Here is a 20,261-nt window from a genome sequence, read left to right on the forward strand (position 1 = left end):
AGTTCTTGCTTGTTCTCTAAACTAGTAGTTTCCAAGCAGCATTACCTCCAGGAGCTGTTTAAAAGTATTCTTGGACCCCTACCCTCAATTATTTGGGATCAGTAGGTACAGAATTGGCTAGGGATTCTGTGCTTTTAATTCTGATGCATGGCACAGTTTGGGAACACCTGTCCTAAACTGATGTGGTACAATATATTTGTACTGCAATTCAGTAAGAATGAAGTAGGATCATGTGTAACTTAACATTGACAACCCCATGAGATTCAAACACCCTGAGACTTTCATAGTAAGGAATGCAAAATAGTATAATATAAACAGTATGATAATAAATGAAAACAGCTTCATGTGTTTTGAACTCAAATAAATAAAATCTGGAACTACAACTCTTTCAGATATAAATCCACAAGAAAGTGTTATCTAAACCGACTGTAACATAAAGGTGCTTCTGGTTGGAGTCCAGTACATTTGAGGCCACATATAAAGGCAGAGAGGTTGGCTCAGCCTCTGACTTAAGCATATCCTAACATTTCACAGCATAGTTAAATAGAGTTTACTAGTGACCTTCTATTAACAATGTATATTTTTATTTTCAGGTTATATAATTATTTTAGAATGGAGAAATGCAAGTAATATTTTGAAGATAACATCAAAAACCACCATATATCTTAAAGTAATCAAAACCTTTAACTCCTATATTAGACGACCATAGTAAATTCTAGAGGGCATGTGGCAGTCATGTGGCTTTTCTGATTAATTGTGTTTATTGATAATGCTTCAACATCTAACAGTGAAGTATAGTAGCCTAGAGACTCCTTCCAAGAAGCTATAAAAAATATGAATGTTCTACCCTCTTCTGTCTATTCATGAGTTAGTTCAACAAATAACTGTAGTGCCTGTTGTGTTCCAGATACTGCTTTAGGAGTTGGTACAGATAATTGGCAATCGTGACACAGGTAATAGACACATACGATAAATATATAACATGCTGATTAGTATTAGTCATATATATTAATCATATATATTAAAGATTAATATTTTCTTAGAAGAAGAAGCAAAAGTGAAACTATTTTGCTTTTTTGTTAAAAAAAACCTGAGTTTAGGAAAGGGAAGTTTGGCATAAAAAAATAGCCTTATTCAGTTAACATCATAGATATTTAATCACTGCTTCATGAATGAATGTGTGGAAACTTTTTTCTGCAAATTTAGTACACACAAAATTGACTTGGTAATGGAAAACAGTAATATTGTTTTAGGTCTAGTACCAGAAAACCTGTATCCTGCTCTGATTAGGCTCTTTGCAGAAGTGTTGTGTCAAATTTGGGGAGCCACTTTTTAAGAGAAGACAGGATAATGACAAATGAGGAAACCATGTCAAACTGGAATCAGGACTGGGAATACTTAGCATGGAGACTCTTTGCAAGATTCTGCAGATAATTTAAAAGGCTGCCTTGTGGGAGAGAAAAAGTAAAATTTAGTCTGTATTGATCCAGCCAGATGAGTGGATTGAAGTTCTAAGAAACAGTTTAGAATTTTATAAAAGGAAGATCTTTCAGCAAAACTCTCCATTCCCTGTCACTGGAAATGTAAGAAAAGCCACAAGAGTATATATAGGTCTTTAAAAATTTGACAAGTAGCATATGTAATAATTATTTTGGAATAAAAATGTCCATGGTATACAATATCCTTTAATCCTGAATCATAATGAGTAAAACTTGATGTAAATACTAGATTTTTTTTAGTAGTATGTCTGTTGTTGAACTTTTTGCATGGTACCTATCACAATGAAACATTGCCCCAGAAAAATGATAAAAAATTGTATCCCTAAACTTATACTTGCAGAAAGATGAAGCCCAACACAAGTACTTATAGTACAGTTCTAATAAGAAAAGGGAAGTCCCATTAGTTTATTGACGTTGGGCAAGTAGTGTCTTGTCTTAATTCCCTACCTCAGGGAATTGTGAGATTAAATGAGTTTGTATTTGTAAAATACTTAACCAGTAAGTATTTGGCCCAGGGAAGTAAACATTAAATAGTGGTAGTGGTTGTTATTTACAGTTTTAAACTACCTAGAGGCATTATTTGAGAGGTTAGTATTCTAATCTAGATGAGTTAATTTGCAGTATCTGTGGTTCTGTTTTCCTCTAGTCACCAAGCATTCTTCACTGCAGAACTCTGCAAGTTGCCTTTCAAATCACAGCTAAATGTAGTAAATCCTCATTTACCCAACATTGTTCAGGGGGAAATTGTTTAGCATAAGTGAAACACCTTCTGATTAACTTCCTAAAATGTAAACTTTTAACCATTTTTAACTTTTGAAACAAGTGTATCACATACTTTCCTGCCTTTTTAAAACAAAGACCCTAAAGATGACTTTAATTTTTTGATGAGTTAGTGTTATATGTATCTATAATTAAATAGTTGTTTTCATTTATTTTATTTTGTTCTTCTCAGGCAGCTGTCATTTTTTTTTTTTTTTTCTGTGGTAAAGCCTTTTTAAACACTCCCAACCACTTTCTAACTTTCTGTGTCTAATCTGTTCTGGATTTGGAAACCAGATATTCAGGCTTGCTAAGAATTGTATGTTAAAATGATTAAGATGTCTGGAATTCACTTGAAAATAATTAACAACTCCCCTCCCTTCTTAATTATTCAAGCTGGGTGATGGGCACTTGAACATTTATTACTCTGTTCTAACTGCCCTTGTACATGTTTGCAAATTGTCATAATAAAAGTATTTTAAAACCACCATTAAAAAAGGAATTGTATGGTAGCTATATGCAGGTCTAAGTGTATTTATTTCTTAATTTTTATCTTTATAAGGATTCACAGGAAACTTAACAGTATTTATCTTTGGACAGAAGGACTGAGAGCTAAGGGAAAGGGATGTTCACTTTAGAAGAGTTTAAGACCTTTTTTAGCTTTGTGTGTGTGTGTGTGTGTGTGTGTGTGTGTGTGTGTGTGTGTGTGTGTGTGTGTTTACTGTATATCTAGTCAGGAAGGAGGTTCACTTTAGTAAATTCTTTGAATTCACAATCTGTAAATTGAAAATACTAACAGCATCTAACTTGCAGAAACATGAGACTTGTGTACCTCTGTATTTTAACATATTTTTTTTGCTTTATTTTAAATAGTTTAAATGGTAGCACTGGGTTCTGTGAGATGCTGAAAGAGCAGTAAAAAGAGCTCTGTAATGGCTGTTTTAAACTTTTGAGAATTCTTTTTTGGTATCCAAATCTGGGCTTAAAGGGTCACTAATTGATGTTTGCAATGTTCCCTGTCATCTCTCCTCTTGATGGCTTGCTTACTGCCTCTGGTACAGCTAAGCTAACTCTTCACTCTTTCTTATGCTTTGCTTTCTTCCTAAAGCCTTACACTCCTTGTTTCTTTCTTTCTTCCTTGATTTAAATATTCTGTCCTTTCTGTGTTTACTATTATTGAGTGGAACATACAAGCTGAACTGCAAAGTATAAATTCGATTGTAAATTGCTACTGGATGTACTGGATTCACAATTAAGCATTACCTGAAGGTGGGGAGTATAAATTGTTGCCTTTTTGGGAGGCAATTTGACAAAACCTAGCATCACTTAAAATGTACATATTCTTTGTTATAACAATTTTTCTGCTGGGAAATTATCATAAAGTGATAGTCACTCTTGTACTAAGATGTATGAAGAAACTGAATGGTGTCTGAGTGAAAGAGAAAAAGGAGTTTGGAGTAAGAGGCAGACTTACCGTTTATAGTATAGGTCTTCTGAAATTCACCTTTTCCTTTACCTTCTACAGTTACTACTTTTTATGTTAAAGAGAAAATGTAGGGTAAAAAAAAAAAAACAAAAAACCTTTTACCACCTGTGGATTACACAGCATCTACAGGTTCTTATTCCTAATGGATTTTCTGGATTTTATTTTTCTTCAAGGGTCAACAATGCTCATAGTAGGCTTCTGCATTGTTCAACTTGACTTTGTGTAGTATTTTGATAACCCTAAATTAATCATTTGATAATTGAGTCCATTTCTGATATTAGGAATTTTTATAATTTTATTACATAAATGTGGGTGTATGTATCTATTGCATAGATGCATTTATCCTTCCTGATCATATTCCAAATACACATACCCGTTCTTAATCCCAACTCCATTATCTGTTGACTACCTGTTTTTCTATGTTCAGGTACTTAGGTATGTGTCTATGTATGTATATAGGTATACACACTGACATAAGACATGACATACAAAGTGATTTTTTGATTGTATTTTTTTTTAATTTTTTTAATGTTTATTTTTCAGAGAGAGAGAGAGAGAATGAGTGGGGGAGGGACAGAGAGAGAGGGAGACATAGAATCTGAAACAGGCTCCAGGCTCCGAGCTGTCAGCACAGAGCCTGATGTGGGGCTCCATCTCACAAACCGTGAGATCATGCTCTGAGTTGAAGTCAGTCGCTTAACTGACTGAGCCACCCAGGTGCCTCTGTAGTTTCTTTTTCTTTAAGCCTGATCATATTATACTCATTTGATTGCATGTTGCTTTTTTTTTCAGTCAACAACTGCATTGTGCAGATCCCCACCAAGTCACTTAGTAAAACTGATTTATTCTTTTTAATGATTGCATTGTGTTAATTGATCAGAGTATATTGTAATTTATTCAGCCATTCCTGTATTGATTGAAACAACTCTGCTTAGGGTGCCTGACTGACTCAGTCAGTAGAGCATGTGACTCTTGATCTCAGAATTGTGAGTTCAAGCCCCACATTGGTCATAGAGCCTACCTTGAAAAAGAAAGAGAGAGAGAGAGAGAAAGAAAGAAAGAAAGAGACAAACAAACAATACTGTTTATACAGACAAGAAATTGGAAAATAAGTGACAGTAAACATCTTTGTATATATTACATATGATTACTTTTATTTCTGTATGATAGATTCCCAGAAATTGGACTGGTAGGTTACAGGTAGAAGGAAGTACTTTACATTTTATACATGATACCAGATTTCTTTCCAAAAATGGGGCACCTGGGTGGCTCAGTCAGTTAAGTGTCTGACTCTTGATTTCTGCTTAGGTCATGATCTAACTGTCGTGGGATTGAGCCCTGCCTCATCAGGCCTTGCACTGAGCTGCGGAGCCTGCTTAGGATTCTCTCTCCCTGTCTCTTTGCCCCTCCCCTGTGTGCTCTTGCTCTCAAAATAAATAAACTTTAAAAAAATACACAAAAGGATGTCATAATTCATTTAGATGATAAAATATGACAGTACTTTCTTGAGATATTATCAGTCTTCTAAATTTTTGCTAAAGTGCTGTCTCATTAGAACCACTTAATTGTTATTTCACTTTTAGTAAGTTTGAGTATTTTTTATAAACTTGATAATTTGAATCTGCTCTGTCTCTACATGTCAAATATTTTTTCCAGTTTAATTGCTTAGTTTGTTGATACTTTTTTCACTTTTTATGTCTAGGAAATTTTGAACTTTTATGTCTGCCTGTCTCTTCAAGTTTTTGCTCTTTGTTAAGATTGTTTAAAAGACATATCATCTTATAAATTTTACTGTAGAATGTGTTGCTGTGATTTATTTTTTTCACTTGTTCTTCTTTATCCCACCTGGAGCTCTTTTTTTTTTTTTTAATAAATAATGTAAGATAAAGATCTATTTTTTTTTTGCTTGATAATCAGTTTTGTGATGATCATTTGAAAAAATAATTTATCCTTTACTGCAGAAGTAGAATTTAACTTCTGACTTGTACATTTTTTCATATGTGCTGGAATCTATATTTAAGGCTTTTATTCTGTTCCACTCATCTGTGTGTCTATTCTTAAACCAGTGCCATATTGATTTGATTATTGTCTTTTGAATGTATTCTGATATATGTCAGTGAAGTCTATTTTTAGTTTTCTCCTTTTGCTCAGGTTTTTTGGTGATTCTTGGACTTTTTGCTTTATAACTTTAAGTTCCTATTTTTAAATTAAAAAAAAAACAAATCTTTTGGCGTTATTTCTCAATACGGTCATGTATAAGTATTGGGAAAAAGTACTGTGAATGAAATATTTTTCCCATTATTTTTGTATGTGTTAGTTTCTAAACTAGAGAATTTTTTTTATTTTTTTATTTTTTATTTTTGAGAACTTTTTAAAATTTTAACTGTATTGTATCATACCTCTTATTGATAATTTATTTTTATTTCAATTTTCTTTTACTATAATTGCTTGCATTTTCTAAGTATTCCATCAGGTCATTAACAAAAAGGTATTTTCTCTTTCATTCTGATATTATGCCAGTTAATTCATTTTCATGTCTTAATTAGTCCCTATAGTCTTTAAGTCATTGTTGAATTTTAAAGGGGTTAGTGGGCTTCCTGTTCTAATCCCTAATTTAATTAATTTTATTTATTGATTGATTGAATGAGTAATGATTCAATGATTCATATGATTAAAATAATAAAAATTAACTGTGAATAGTCTCCTTCCCATCTTTTCCCTAATCGTTTCATTTCCCACCCTGTACTCAAAGTAACCACTGTCACTGGATCTCTTCCACAGATCATCAGATTTCCATATAGAAGCAAGTTCTTGATCTATACATAAACACACATACCTCTGTACAATGTATGTACAAATTTATTGTATGTTCATATAACCTTAATTTTATTTGAAATGGTTATCGTGTTTTGCTATATATGATACTACTGTTCTTTTTTTCAGAAATGCTTAATTTTTTTGTTTTATTTTTTTCCATAGAGCTTTATTAAAAAGCTGAGGGGCGCCTGGGTTGCTCAGTCAGTTAAGTATCCTCTTGGTTTCTGTTCAGGTTATGATCTCACAGTCGTGGGATCAAGCCTCACATTGGGCTCTGTGCTGAGCATGGAGCCTACTCGGGATTCTCTCTCCTCTCTCTCTGCCCCTCTCCCCTGCCAGTACTCTTTCTCTCTCTCAAAATAAATAAATAAACATTTAAAAAATGGTTGCTGAATTGTATCAAATGCTTTTCAGCATCTAATGATACGATGATACGATTTTTTTCTCCTTAATTTGTTGATGTATTAGATTATGTTGATTAAAAAAGAACCACTTGTATTTCTGCAATAAATACTAGTAGTATATTATTTTTGACATGTGCCTGGACTCTATTGTCTAATTTTATTTTTTTTAATTTATAATTACATTTAATTTTTTTTTAATGTTTATTTATTTTTGAGAGAGAGAACACATGTGTGCAGACACAAGTAGACTGCACTGTCAGCACAGAGCTCAACGTGGGACTTGATTTCATGAACCCTGGGAGATCATGACCTGAGCTGAAACCAAGAGTGGGATGCTTAACGGACTGAGTCTCCCCGGCGCCCCTAGAATCATATTTAACTTTAAAGTGAAATCAGTTTATGGGTATATTTTATGTACTAGTACCTTTATTAGATTTTTGCATTGAGTTATTTTTACTGGATAAAATGACTTGGAACATTTTTTGTATTTTTCTGTGGTTTACTTTTATTAGAATTATGTTTTTTTTTTAAAGATTAAGAATCTACTGAGAACCCAGCCCAGTGTTGATGTTTTTCTATAGTAGATTTTTAATTACCTTTAATTTATGGTGTTTTGTTCTACTCAATTCATTTCTCTTGGGTCAATTTTGATATTTTCTATTTTACTGGGAAATCATCTTCTCTTTCAGGTTTTGAAATGAATTGCCATGAAATTGCATTTGTCTTTTTAAAATTTGTCTTGTTTTCTTAATTATCTCCTATACTTGTGGTTGTATTTCTCTTTCATTCTGAATCTTGAGTTTTCACTCCTCTTGTTCCCTTTTTTTTCCACCCACTCATTAGACTCTGATTATTTAATCATCTTTCAAAGAGCTACCTTTTCGATTTATTTATGTTCTCTATAAAGTCTTTACTTCTTATCTCTTAGTAATATCTCTTAGTTTCTTCTTCCTAATTTATTTTGATAAATTTTGTTTCTTTTCTCATTTCTTTTTTAAGTGTTTTTCTCTCTTGCCTTTTAAAAATATTAAAATTCTTTAAGGCCATAAATTTACTTCTGCATATAAATTTTACTGGATCACATGGGTCTTAATTATGATTTTATTTATATATTGTCATAGCTTACCACATATAGCATAATTTCCCTTTTGATTTCCTAATTGATCCAAAGATTATCTAGTGTCATAGGTTTTAAGGAAAGATATTGTAATTTTTTTTTGAAAATTTTAAGGTATATATCTCTGAAGTTAATTAAAACTTTCATTATGACCATGTTTATGATAAGTCATGGTAGTGAACATAGGAAAATCTGTTTTTGGTTAGAGGGTTACAAGGTAGCTTTTAAAAATCATGTTAATTGATACTATAATTAAATTTATATTCTTTCCAACTGTATTTGTCTATTCTAAAAAGTATACTGAAATTACTGTATATTTCTATTTTTAAAAATAAATTTATTAAAGTTCTAGCAAATTTTGCTTTCTTACCTGCTATGTTATTTTGTGTATACAAGTTTGTAACTCTTATATTTTAATCATAAACTGTATATTTTATAATTATATAATCTTTCTCTTTATACTGATAAGTACTTTTGACATTAAAATTATACCTTGACTGATACATGTTTCTCTGCAGTTACCTGAAAACAAAATACTCTTTTCCCCCAAAAGATGCTCATTGCTTTCCTTGCCGGCTCCTTGACCTTGAAGAGATGAGACTTTTAAGGGTATTTTTATTTTCTGCCCCTCTTCTTTTTTTCCCTTGAGCCTCTTCTTCCTTGTGAGATCTTGGAAGTATTTTTACTTCTGCTTACCTTCATCTCACCTGTCTACAACTCTTTTACTTTGTATAGTTTAGAAATTTATTAAAATTTCTTTTATGATATAGTCTTTGTTTCAGGAGTCTTTATCATACAAGTTATACATTCCTAGACATTTGGTTATTATTTAAATGTGTATTATATAATAGAAACTGGAAGTTTCATTGCTTACAGTATTATCCTTTCTCTTCATCTTCCCTATTACCACATCTTTTATTCTGGTTTGTTTTTTCTTAGTTAGAACCTTTTCTTAATTATTTTTCTTAGTTGGGATGCCTGAAAAAATACATTCTCTGAATTTTTACATATTTACAAATTTTTTTCTCATACCAAAATGTAAGCTTTGTTGGTACAGAATTATTTTATCTTTGTCATCTGAGAATGTTCTTCAACACACACTCTGTCTCTCTTTCTCTCTTTTTAAAGTACAAAAGATGAAGAGTCCAATGAGGAGCTGATTCTTTAACTTTTATAAGTTACTTTTAATTTTATTTTTATTTTTTTAGAAAGAGACAGAGCATACACAGGAGACAGGGACAGGGGAAAAAAGAGAATCTTAAGCAGGTTCCATGCTCAACCTGACGTGGGGCTCAATCCCACCACCCTGGGATCATGACCTGAGCCAAAATCACCAGCTGTGTGCTCAACTGACTGAGCCACCCAGTGGCCCCCTAGGTTACTTGCTTTTTAGAGCTGAATGTGATCCAGTATCCATGAACTTTTATCCTTAAAACCTTCTTAAGCTCAGATTTCTTATGCTTTAAGTTTTTTGAGTATAGTTGATACACAATGTTACATTAATTTCAGGTATACAACATAGTGATTCAGCATCTCTTAATGTTATGCTATGCTCACCACAAGTGTAGCTACCACCTGTCACCAAACAGTGCTTTTGCAATATCATTAACTATAATCCATATGCTGTACCTTTTATTCCCATGACTTATTCATCACAGAATAGGAAGCTTGTATCCCACTTTCCTCCCATTTTGCTTATTTATCCCTTCACCTCCCTTCCCTCTGGCAACCATCAGTTTGTTTTCTGTTATTTATAGGTCTGATTCTGATTTTTCTTTGTTCACTTATTTTTTAGATTCCATACGTGAGTGAAATCATATGGCATGTGTCTTTTTCAATCTGACTCGTATCTGACTCTCTGGGTCAATCCATGTTTTCTCAGATGGCAAGATTCCATTCTTTTTTATGGCTGAGTAATATTGCATTGTATGTATATGCCACATTTTCTTTATCCATTCATTTATCAGTGGACACTTAGGTTGCTTCCATATTTTGTCTATTCTAAATGATGCTGTAATAAACATAGGGGTGCATATATATTTTTGATTTATTGTTTTTTATTTTATTTGGGCAAATACTCAGTAGTGGAAGTACTAAATCATAGGTATTTCTATTTTTAGTTTTTTAAGAAACCTCCATGCTGTTTTCCATAGTGGCTGCACGATTTTTACATTCTCACCAGCAACGTAAGAAGGTTTCATTTTCTCCACATCTTTGTCAGTACTTGTTATTTTCTGTTTTTTTTTTTTTTTGATAGTGGCCTTCCTAATGGCTATGATCTTAATATACATCTTTATTTAATTATTAAACTCATTTTTAAAACAAGGTATAAAAAAATCTGTTTTCTATGTAGAGGGGGCTTTGTGACAATGAGCCTGAAAGTAGAGAACTCATAACACCGTACTTGCTTGCTTTTTTAGAATGTTTTAGTTCTATTTTATTTTATTTTATTTTATTTATTTATGTTTTTTTCTTTTTAACTTAGAGAACACACAAGCAGAGGAGGGGCAGAGAGAAAGGGTGAGAGAGAGAGAATTCCAAGCAGGCTCTGTACTGTCGGTGTGGAGCCTGATGCAGGGCTTGAACTCATGAACCGTGAAATCATGACCTGAGAGATGCTTAACCGACTGAGCCACCCAGGTGCCCCTAGAATATTTTAGTTCTACTGAATATTTTAAGCTCATTTATATCTATAATATGAATGACATAAACGCAGTGATTTGCAGTTACACAAGTCTGTATCAGTAACTTTATATCAGTTTCCTCACTTGTGAAATGACAATCTTTGGTGATTTACTTCTGAGATTGTCTGATTCAGTTGTACCGTGGTCCTCATACTTGCATAATAAAGGTCAGTCAGGATTGTTGTGAGGCATTTACCAGCCCTCTGAAGATTGTGGAAGGATTCCCTTTCTAGTCTATATATTCCTCACGTATACATGTAAAAGGCTGTCAATAAAGGTCTATTTAATCCCTAAGCATACCTCATAGTCTCCTTTAACTGTTCCTTCTCCCCAAAATCTTTCCTCCACGGATTCTCACACTTCTCTTCACACTTTGGTTTGGTGGAAGTCTTATTCTAATCTTCAGCTAACAGCTGAGATCTCACTCTAAGAAGTCTTCCCAGTTCTCTGTAGCCTAAAATAATCTCTAAATTGTTACTCTCAGAAACCTTGTATTTTTAGTCTTATCACATTGTGCATGTTATTATAGAGGTAGGGGTGTGTGTGTGTGTATAATTTTTATTTGACCTTCTCCTATAGTTTAATATGCTCCTGCATTACTGGGGTCTTATCTTACTGTTATGATTTTATGCCTATCTCAGGGCAAGTAGGTATTTAGTGAATTTTTTTAATGTCTATTTATTTGAGAGAGAGAGAGAACGAGCAGGGGAGGGGCAGAGAGAGAGGGAGATACAGAATCTGAAGCAGGCCCCAGGCTCTGAGCTGTCAGCACAGAGCCCAACGTGGGGCTTGAACTCAGAAACCGTGAGATCATGACCTGAGCCGAAGTCAGACACTTAACCGACTGAGTAACCCAGGGGCCTCAGAATTTAACATATTTTAACTGGATTTGAGCAAGAATGAAAAGTGTATATTGACCATTAATCACTTTTGTGGCTTAGTTTTGATATTTTTACAATCAGCAGCATTTTCAGTAGGTTTTCTTTGTACTTCTGTTTTTTTTTTTTTAGGACAGGTATTTTTAAGTCAGCAAGAAAATTAACCACAACAGGAACTTCATTAAAGCTACAATTCAGGATATGCAAATATGAAAGGTTTCTAACTTTACCCTCTACATTTCGCATATATCATTAGTCACTGTTAGACACTTTGGTCTTGCTTAATATAATTCAGTGCTGAGTGTGTATTTTAGTGTGAGAGTTTTGACATCAACATTTTTAACTTTCGTGTAATTTATAATCTTAACTTTGAGTTAATGGAAATTGTTGCCTCTTTAGATGGTGGTTTGAAACTGCTAATAAGTCCAGTCAGTAATACATGATCTTTAGCTTCTAAACCATGAATAGTAGATTTCATTTTTTGTTAAAATCTATGTCTAAATTGAAAGGGGTCGAAGGGTCTGAATGTTGAATAAAAGCAGTAGAATGCTAATCAGAAGATAGAAGTACTAGACTCACTCTATTAATTTACATTGTGTTCAGTAATCTAAAGCAACATGCGTATTACTCTCCTTTTTAAATTGGTAATAACAGCCCCTGCGACTTGAGAGTTTGTGAAGTGCTTCATGACCACCATTTAAAAAAATGTGTTAACTTCTATAGCTCTTCAAGGTAGTTATCAATCATCCCTGTTTTATAGATGCAGACATTGAGACTTAGAGAAATTAAGTCACTCAAGATTTGGCTAGTAGTTAAATAAGTACTAAAATACATGGAAGTAGACCCCAGAATTTATTCCACAGTTAAAACCTTTAGCTGCAATCATGGTTTTTTTGCTTTAGAGGATTCTACATAAATGCACTGATACTGTTATCAGAAAGTTGTCTTGAGGGGTGCTTGGTGGCTTAGTCAGTTAAGCATCCAACTTCAGCTTAGGTCATTATGTCAGGGTTCGTGGGTTCGAGCCCCACGTCAGACTCTTCACTGACAGCTCAGAGCCTGGAGCCTGCTTCAAATTCTGTGTCTCTCTATCTGCCCCTCCCTGCTGTGCACACACTCTCTCTCTCTCAAAAATAAACATTTTTTTTTTAAAGGCTTGAATGTCACAATAATATATATGTTGCGTCACAAGTTTAAATGTTTCCCTGGGTGATGTCTGATAACAGATTAAATTTCAGGGGTATGAGTTTCATTACTTTTTCCAAGGTAATAATTTTGAAAGCTATCAATATTTTTTTATTTTTAAAATTTTGCTTCAAACCAAGGTTTCATTTAAAATTACAAAATAATTTTTAAAACGTGGCTACTTGATGTTGATTGTTAATATCTTTACGATATGAATTTAAAATTTTTATTCAACATTTGATTACCAAGTATTTCTGAATTTTCTGTCTTTATTCTACAGAATGATAAATAACGCTGATCATCTCTAGAAAGGATATTGATTCACCTCATGTAAAGTATGCTCAGTTCCTTTCCAGTGGTGTAAGTATCTAGTCCTTTTCTTAATTTTATCTCCTAATTGTTTTAATAAAGTGAAGAAATCATTATGATTATGATCCAGAAATGACAGCAGTCATTTGTAGAGTTGAAAGAATTTTTTCATAATTATGTGGAAAGGAATGAATTTTCAAATTACCTTTCTCTTCTGTTTTCAACTTTGAAGTCTGACATTAATTTTCAACTTGAAACTACTCTACTAATTATTTCAAACTGTTTAATAGTGTAGAAACTTCCAAAATAGATGGCTAGCTACTATTCGATTCCTTGTGACAAGCAGAATATTGGAAGCATGTTACTTTAACACTGCCTTTGTATGCAGACTCCTAAGCACCTTAGCCATTTTCCTTTACCAACTGGAGATAATGTAGTTAAGTCTATTAGCTAATGTCATTGGTAGCCTTTCTTTGGAGTCAGGCAGAAAATACAAATTGAGATGGTGGTATTATGTTGAGAGGTTTTTTGTGTGTGTGTGTGTGCTAGGATATGAACTGTAACCACTAGTTCATATTAAATAGGCCTCTGAATAAAAGTATTCCGGGAATTTCAGATATTAGAGAAGATAAAGTATCTATTAGCTCATTAAGTGCATCTTTGAAGTCTAATGCAGAGTGGCTTTAGCATAAGTATTTTCTAAAATTTGGTGTAGGATTAAATTCCTTCCGTTTTGACAGTTCTCTAATCCAGTAAGTAGACATTAACATAGATTTTCTTTATTATTTAGGTTTTTCATTAAAGTTTTTTCCTGTCTCATTGACTCTATCACATATCGAAAAGTCTCTGGAATAGGCCCAAGTAATGTAAACTATAGCCTGAATTTTTGGTAAATAGCTATCTTTGGGAAATGGCAAGGCACTGCATTGCTTTGGGACTTAATTTCCTTTTTTTTTAATGATATAATTGCTGATAGCTATTTTTAATAGCCATTAGAATGTAAGCATCATGAGGTGAGGAGTTTTTGCTTGATTAGTTCCTTGTTGCATCCTTTCTTCCTTGTATAAGGTCTGACACATAGGGCATATTCAGTAAATGTTAGTTGAATGAATGATTTTTCTCTAAATGGTGTCCAGATCTCTGATTCCATACCTAATTTATATTTCCTTCTATAAACTTGCATGTTTTTACTTGAATTTGTTTCCCCAAACATGTATGAGGTGGCTACAATAAAAAATGTCATCTTAATGATAATTTAAAAGTAATTATTGTAAAGTGTGATTGGCATAGTGAAATATAATTTTGTTTCTCTCAAAGTCTTTTTATATATGAAAGAACTTTTTTATACTGCTGTCTTTTTTATACTGCTTTTTTATACTTTTTTTATTGTTTTGCTTTAGTCAGTTCTCCTATTGGTTTGAATTATAGAATCATCTTAACATACTCAATCCCCAGTAAATCTTCATTTCTCACTTATTCTCACTTCCTGTCATTTTTAAACTTTAAGACTTCCACTCCTTTGATGGCAATAATAATTATGAAAGAGGTTAATGTGCCATAAATACTAAGAAGGGCCTGAGTACATCTTTAGTTGAATATTATGATTAGAATGTGTTAGATCATCATGTGGTAAATACCATGTATGCAAAACAAAAGTAACTTATGACTAGATCATATTTTGCTTACTCATTCTAGATGAAAAGATAGCAGAATCAAACTGAAGAAAATGCTGTTATTTAATAAAATCTTATTAACTGTTAATGCTTTACAAGCAAGGTAGTAATGTCATTTTTGCACAGGTGATTTCAAGATTAATCATTTGTGGATGGTTTAACCTTCTTTGCTTTATATGTTTGTAGAATTTAGGGGGTTTTTTTAAATATTTTTTTTTAACGTTTATTTATTTTTGAGACAGAGAGAGACAGAGCATGAACGGGGGAGGGTCAGAGAGAGAGGGAGACACAGAATCCGAAACAGGCTCCAGGCTCTGAGCTGTCAGCACAGAGCCTGACGCAGAGCTCAAACTCACGGACCGTGAGATCATGACCTGAGCCAAAGTCGGACGTTTAACCAACTGAGCCACTCAGGCGCCCCTGTAGAATTTAGTTTAAGAAAGTGTTCTGGACCTCATGGTTATCTAAGAAGGGTTTAGGTGCATATCCAAGTAGGGATAAAATTTATTATAAAGTAGGTTTACTATTATGGTCTGATACAGTATCGTCTTTTAGAGTATCCGTTTATGAACTGAGCCATAATTCCTGAATTTAATTGTTCTTTTCTGCTTTAAACATTGTGTTACTGCAGTGTCAAAATTCTTCTCACATCATTTTCAATTATTGTTGGCCTGAGTCTGCATTCAGATTAGTAATTTAAAGTGAAAGATACTCCTTATCCTGTGAATAGTATTTGTGCTACAGAAGAAAATTAATTCAGTTTTTACACATTATCTTTTTTTCTGCTTATAAAAGAATTGCTGGTATTGTGGACATAGATGAACTTTGTAGGTCATTTACTGCCATAATTTCAGGATTACGTGCTTCAGGTAAATTATAAGAAACAAAGTGTAGAAATGACAGAATGTACCTTTGTTAATGTTAATGCACATTGAAATACTATTCTTGATATCTAAGAAAACTTCTAATCTTGGCATTTTCTCAGTGAAACATAGTACCTTCAGTGTTATGTGTAGGATTTGATCCTGCTCATCATGCCATTGTTATTCTACTCTGTAGTGATCATACCTTCCATTCTAGCAATTGTAGATCTTTTTACGTTAGGTATATCTTTGTACTAGGGACCTCTCTTGGTGCAAGGCACAAACATCTAATTTAAACAAACTTTGGGAGGAAATTTAAGCTCTTACATCACATACAGTAAGAGCAGAGATATAGCAGGGTCTCAGGAATTGCTAGAACAAAGAATATGAACACTGCAGAGCTTTCCCTTTTGCTGTGCATTTCCTGCTATGTCTGCTTTATTCTGCTACAAAGTGGCTTCTTCTACAAGGTGAAGAATGTACCAAACTAATGTCTTCCTGCAACTGAGCACAGTTAGAGTGACTGTCCATCTTCCTGCTGGCCTAACCTAAATATTTTGATGAAAGCAAGACTTGACTTCCTTGTGTACCTACCCCTGTGATTGGAAACAGTGAGGCATTCTAGGCAGACAAAATAATACACATTATCTCCTTTTCTGGCTGTTATCTCCTTTTATGGCTTTTGGGATAAAAGTGTTTCCCATAGTCAGTTAATCTGAAATTACTAAAATACTAAATTGTTTTAGATTCTGTGTGAATTGTTTTGATATTTCCAATACAAGCTTTAGGATGGATTCTTTTCAGTAATTGGTTAAATTCACATAAAATTTATTTTAGCTTTATGCTAACATACAGACTGCTGCTCCATACAGAGAAAGGTTTGAAGAATTATATACAGATACTATTGTATTGATTGATTTTTTTTTTTTTTTTTTGGTCCATATAATAAAACAGTTCTTGAAGTCTCATTTAAGTAAGGTCAGTTTTGGGGGCACCTGGGTGGCTTAGTTGGTTGGGTGTCTGACTTCGGCTCAGGTCATGATCTCACAGTTTGTGAGTTTGAGTCCCACCTCAGGCTCCATGCTGACAGCTTGGAGCCTGGAACCTGCTTCGGATTGGGTGTCTCCTCTCTCTCTGCCCTTCCCCTGCTTGCACTCTGTCTCTGTCTCTGTCTCTGGCTCTGTCTCTGTCTCTGAATTAAAAAATAAAAAATAAAAAAATAAAAAAAATTTAAATTAAGGTCACCACCAACCTGGGTGGTTCAGTCAGTTAAGTGTCCAACTTCAGCTCAGGTCATGATCTCGCAGTTCACGAGTTTGTGCCCTGTCAGGCTCTGTGCTGACAGCTCAGAGCCTAGAGCCTTCTTCGGATTCTGTGTCTCCCTCTCTCTCTCTGCCCCTCCCTCACTCATAATGTCTCTCTCTCTCTCTCTCGCTGAAAGATAAATAAAACATTAAAAAAATTTTAAGTAAGGTCAGTTTATGAAGTATTTTGAAAGCATTAAGACTGATGTTAGCAAAGGACAGGCCTACTTTATTTACAAGAGAAAAGAATGGTATATGGAAACCTCAGCCTATCAAATCAGTAAATTAAGGGGTCAGTTTTTTGGATTACTAAAGGGATTGGGCAGTCAATCTTTTATTTTTTAATTTAATTTTTAATTTTATTTCCAGTATAGTTAACATGCAGTGTTATATTAGTTGCAGATGTACAATATAGTGATACAATTATATACTCAGTGCTCATCATGATAATTGATGACAGGATTACTCTTAATCCTCTTCGCCTATTTCACCCATCCCTCACCAGCCTTCCCCTTGGTAACCATCAGTTTGTTCTCTATAGTTAAGAGTTTGTTTTTTGCTTTGTCCCTTTTTTCTCTGCTCACTTGTTTTCTTCCTTAAATTCCACATATGAGTGAAATCATATGTATTTGTCTTTCTCTGACTGACTTCTTTCACTTAGCATTGTACTTTCTAGTTCTATCCATATTGTTGCAAATGGCAAGATTTCATTATTTTTATGACTGAATAATACTCCATTGTATATCTATACTACATCTTTTTTATCCATTCATCTGTCAGTGGATACTTGGGCCGCTTCCGTAAGTTGACTATTGTAAATAATGCTGCAGTAAACATAGGGGCTCATCTATCTTTTTGAAATAGTTTTTTGTTTTCTTTGGGTAAATACCCAGTAGTAAAATTACTGCATCATAGGGTAGTTCTATTTTTAAATTTTTGAGGAACCTCCATACTGTTTTCCACAGTGGCTGCACCAGTTTGCATTCCCACCAGTAGTGCACAAGGGTTCCTTTTTCTCCACATCCTCACCAACACTTCTTGTTTCTTGTGGTTTTGATTTTAGTCATTCTGACAGGTGTGAGGTGAGATCTTGTAGTTGTTTTTTTTTGTTTTTTTGTTTTTAAGTTTTTTGAGAGACAGAGCGTCGGCGGGTGGGGGGGGGGGGGAGGGACAGAGAGACACAGAATCTGAAGCAGGCTCCAGGCTCCAAGCTGTCAGCACAGAGCCCAACGCGGGGCTCGAACACATGAACTGTGAGATCATGACCTGAGCCTAACACAGACGCTTAACTGACTGACAGGTGCCCCTAGGGATCTTGTAGTTTTGATTGGCATTTCCCTGATAGTGATGTTGACCATCTTTTCGTGTGTCTGTTGACCATCTGTATGTCTTTTTTTTTTTTAACGTTTATTTTTGAGACAGAGACAGAGCATGAATGGGGGAGGGTCAGAGAGAGGGAGACACAGAATCCGAAACAGCCTCCAGGCTCTGAGCCGTCAGCACAGAGCCTGACGCAGGGCTCGAACTCATGGACCGCAAGATCATGACCTGAGCCGAAGTCGGCTGCTTAACCGACTGAGCCACCCAGGCGCCCCAAGTATGTCTTTAGAAAAATGTCTGTTCGAAAAAAAAAATGGAAAAATATTCCATGCTCCTAGATAGTTAGAACAAATATTGTTAAAATGTTAATACTACCCAAAGCAATCTACATATTCAATGCAATACCTATCAAAATAACACCAGCATTCTTCACAGAACCAGAACAAACAATCCTAAAATTTGTATGGAACCAGAAAAGACCCTGAATAGCCAAAGCAATCTTGAAAAAGAAAACCAAAGCAGGAGGCATCACCATCCCAGACTTTAAGCTGTATTACAAAGCTGTAATCATCAAGAAAGTATGGTACTGGCACAAAAACAGACACTCAGATATGGAACAGAATAGAGAACCCAGAAATGGACCCACAAACGTTTGGCCAGCTAATCTTTGACAAAGCAGGAAAGAATATCCAATGGAAAAAAGACGGTCTTTTCAGCAAGTGGTGCTGGGAAAACCGGACAGCAACATGCAGAAAAATGAACCTGGACCACTTTCTTACACCATACATAAAAATAAACTCAAAACGGATGAAAGACCTAACTGTAAGACAGAAAGCCATCAAAACCCTAGAGGAGAAAGCAGGCAAAAACCTCTTCGACCTTGGCTACAACAACTTCTTACTCAAAAAGTCTCCACCTCCGGAGGCAAGGGAAACAAAAGCAAAAATGAACTATCGGGACCTCATCAAGATAAAAAGCTTCTGCACAGCAAAGGAAACAATCAGCAAAACTAAAAGGCAACCGATGTAATGGGAGACGGTATTTGCAAACAACATATCAGATAAAGGGTTAGTATCCAAAATCTATGAAGAACTTATCAAACTCAACATCCAAAAAACAAACAATCCAGTGAAAAAATGGGCAAAAGACACAAATAGACACTTTTCCAAAGAAGACATCCAGATGGCCAACCGACACATGAAAAAATGCTCAACATCACTCATCATCAGGGAAATACAAATCAAAACCACAATGAGATATCACCTCACACACCTGTCAGAATGGCTAACATTAACAACTCAGGCAACAACAGATGTTGGATGCAGAGAAAGAGCATCTCTTTTTCACTGCTGGTGGGAATGCAAACTGGTGCAGTCACTCTGGAAAACAGTGTGGAGGTTCCTCAAAAAACTAAAAATAGAACTACCCCATGACTCAGCAATTGCACTACTAGGTATTTATCCAAGAGATACAGGTATGCTGTTTCAAAGGGGCACATGTGCACCCCAGTGTTTATAGCAGCACTATCAACAATAGCCAAAGTATAGAAAGAGCCCAAATGTCCATCGATGGATGAATGGATAAAGAAGATGTGGTATGTATATGTATATACACACACATACATGCATGCATACATACATACATACAATAGAGTATTACTCGGGAATCAAAAAGAATGAAATCTTGCCATTTGCAACTATGTGAATGGAGCTAGAGGGTATTATGCTAAGCAAAACTAGTCAGATAATCATAGGACTTCCTCATGTGAGGACTTTAAGATACAGAACAGATGAACGTAAGGGAAGGGAAGCAAAAATAATATAAAACCAGGGTGGGGGACAAAACATAGGAGACTCTTAACTATAGAGAACAGAGGGTTGCTGGAGGGGTTGTGGGATGGGGATGATCCAAATGGGTAAGGGGCACTAAGGAATCTATTCCTGAAATCATTGTTGCACTATAT

The 20,261-nt window shown here is 34.4% G+C and overlaps 1 protein-coding gene across 10 annotated transcripts in view; it reads left to right on the plus strand.

The window, feature by feature from the left end:
* Window positions 1-20,261, plus strand: part of HMBOX1 (homeobox containing 1) — a 193,118-nt gene that overhangs the window by 60,581 nt on the left and 112,276 nt on the right. For 9 of the 10 annotated variants that reach the window (XM_027069701.2, XM_027069728.2, XM_027069735.2 and 6 more), the window contains exon 2: window positions 13,110-13,189. In XM_027069701.2, coding sequence (XP_026925502.1) covers window positions 13,167-13,189 — 23 coding nt within the window. In that variant the 5' untranslated portion in view covers window positions 13,110-13,166. Of the gene's footprint in view, window positions 1-6,525; window positions 6,592-13,109; window positions 13,190-20,261 lie in introns of all 10 variants that reach the window. The other variant, XM_053216661.1, reaches the window with a different exon arrangement.

This window comes from Acinonyx jubatus, chromosome B1 (genome assembly GCF_027475565.1).
Source record: "Acinonyx jubatus isolate Ajub_Pintada_27869175 chromosome B1, VMU_Ajub_asm_v1.0, whole genome shotgun sequence".
NCBI classification, from domain to species: domain Eukaryota; kingdom Metazoa; phylum Chordata; class Mammalia; order Carnivora; family Felidae; genus Acinonyx; species Acinonyx jubatus.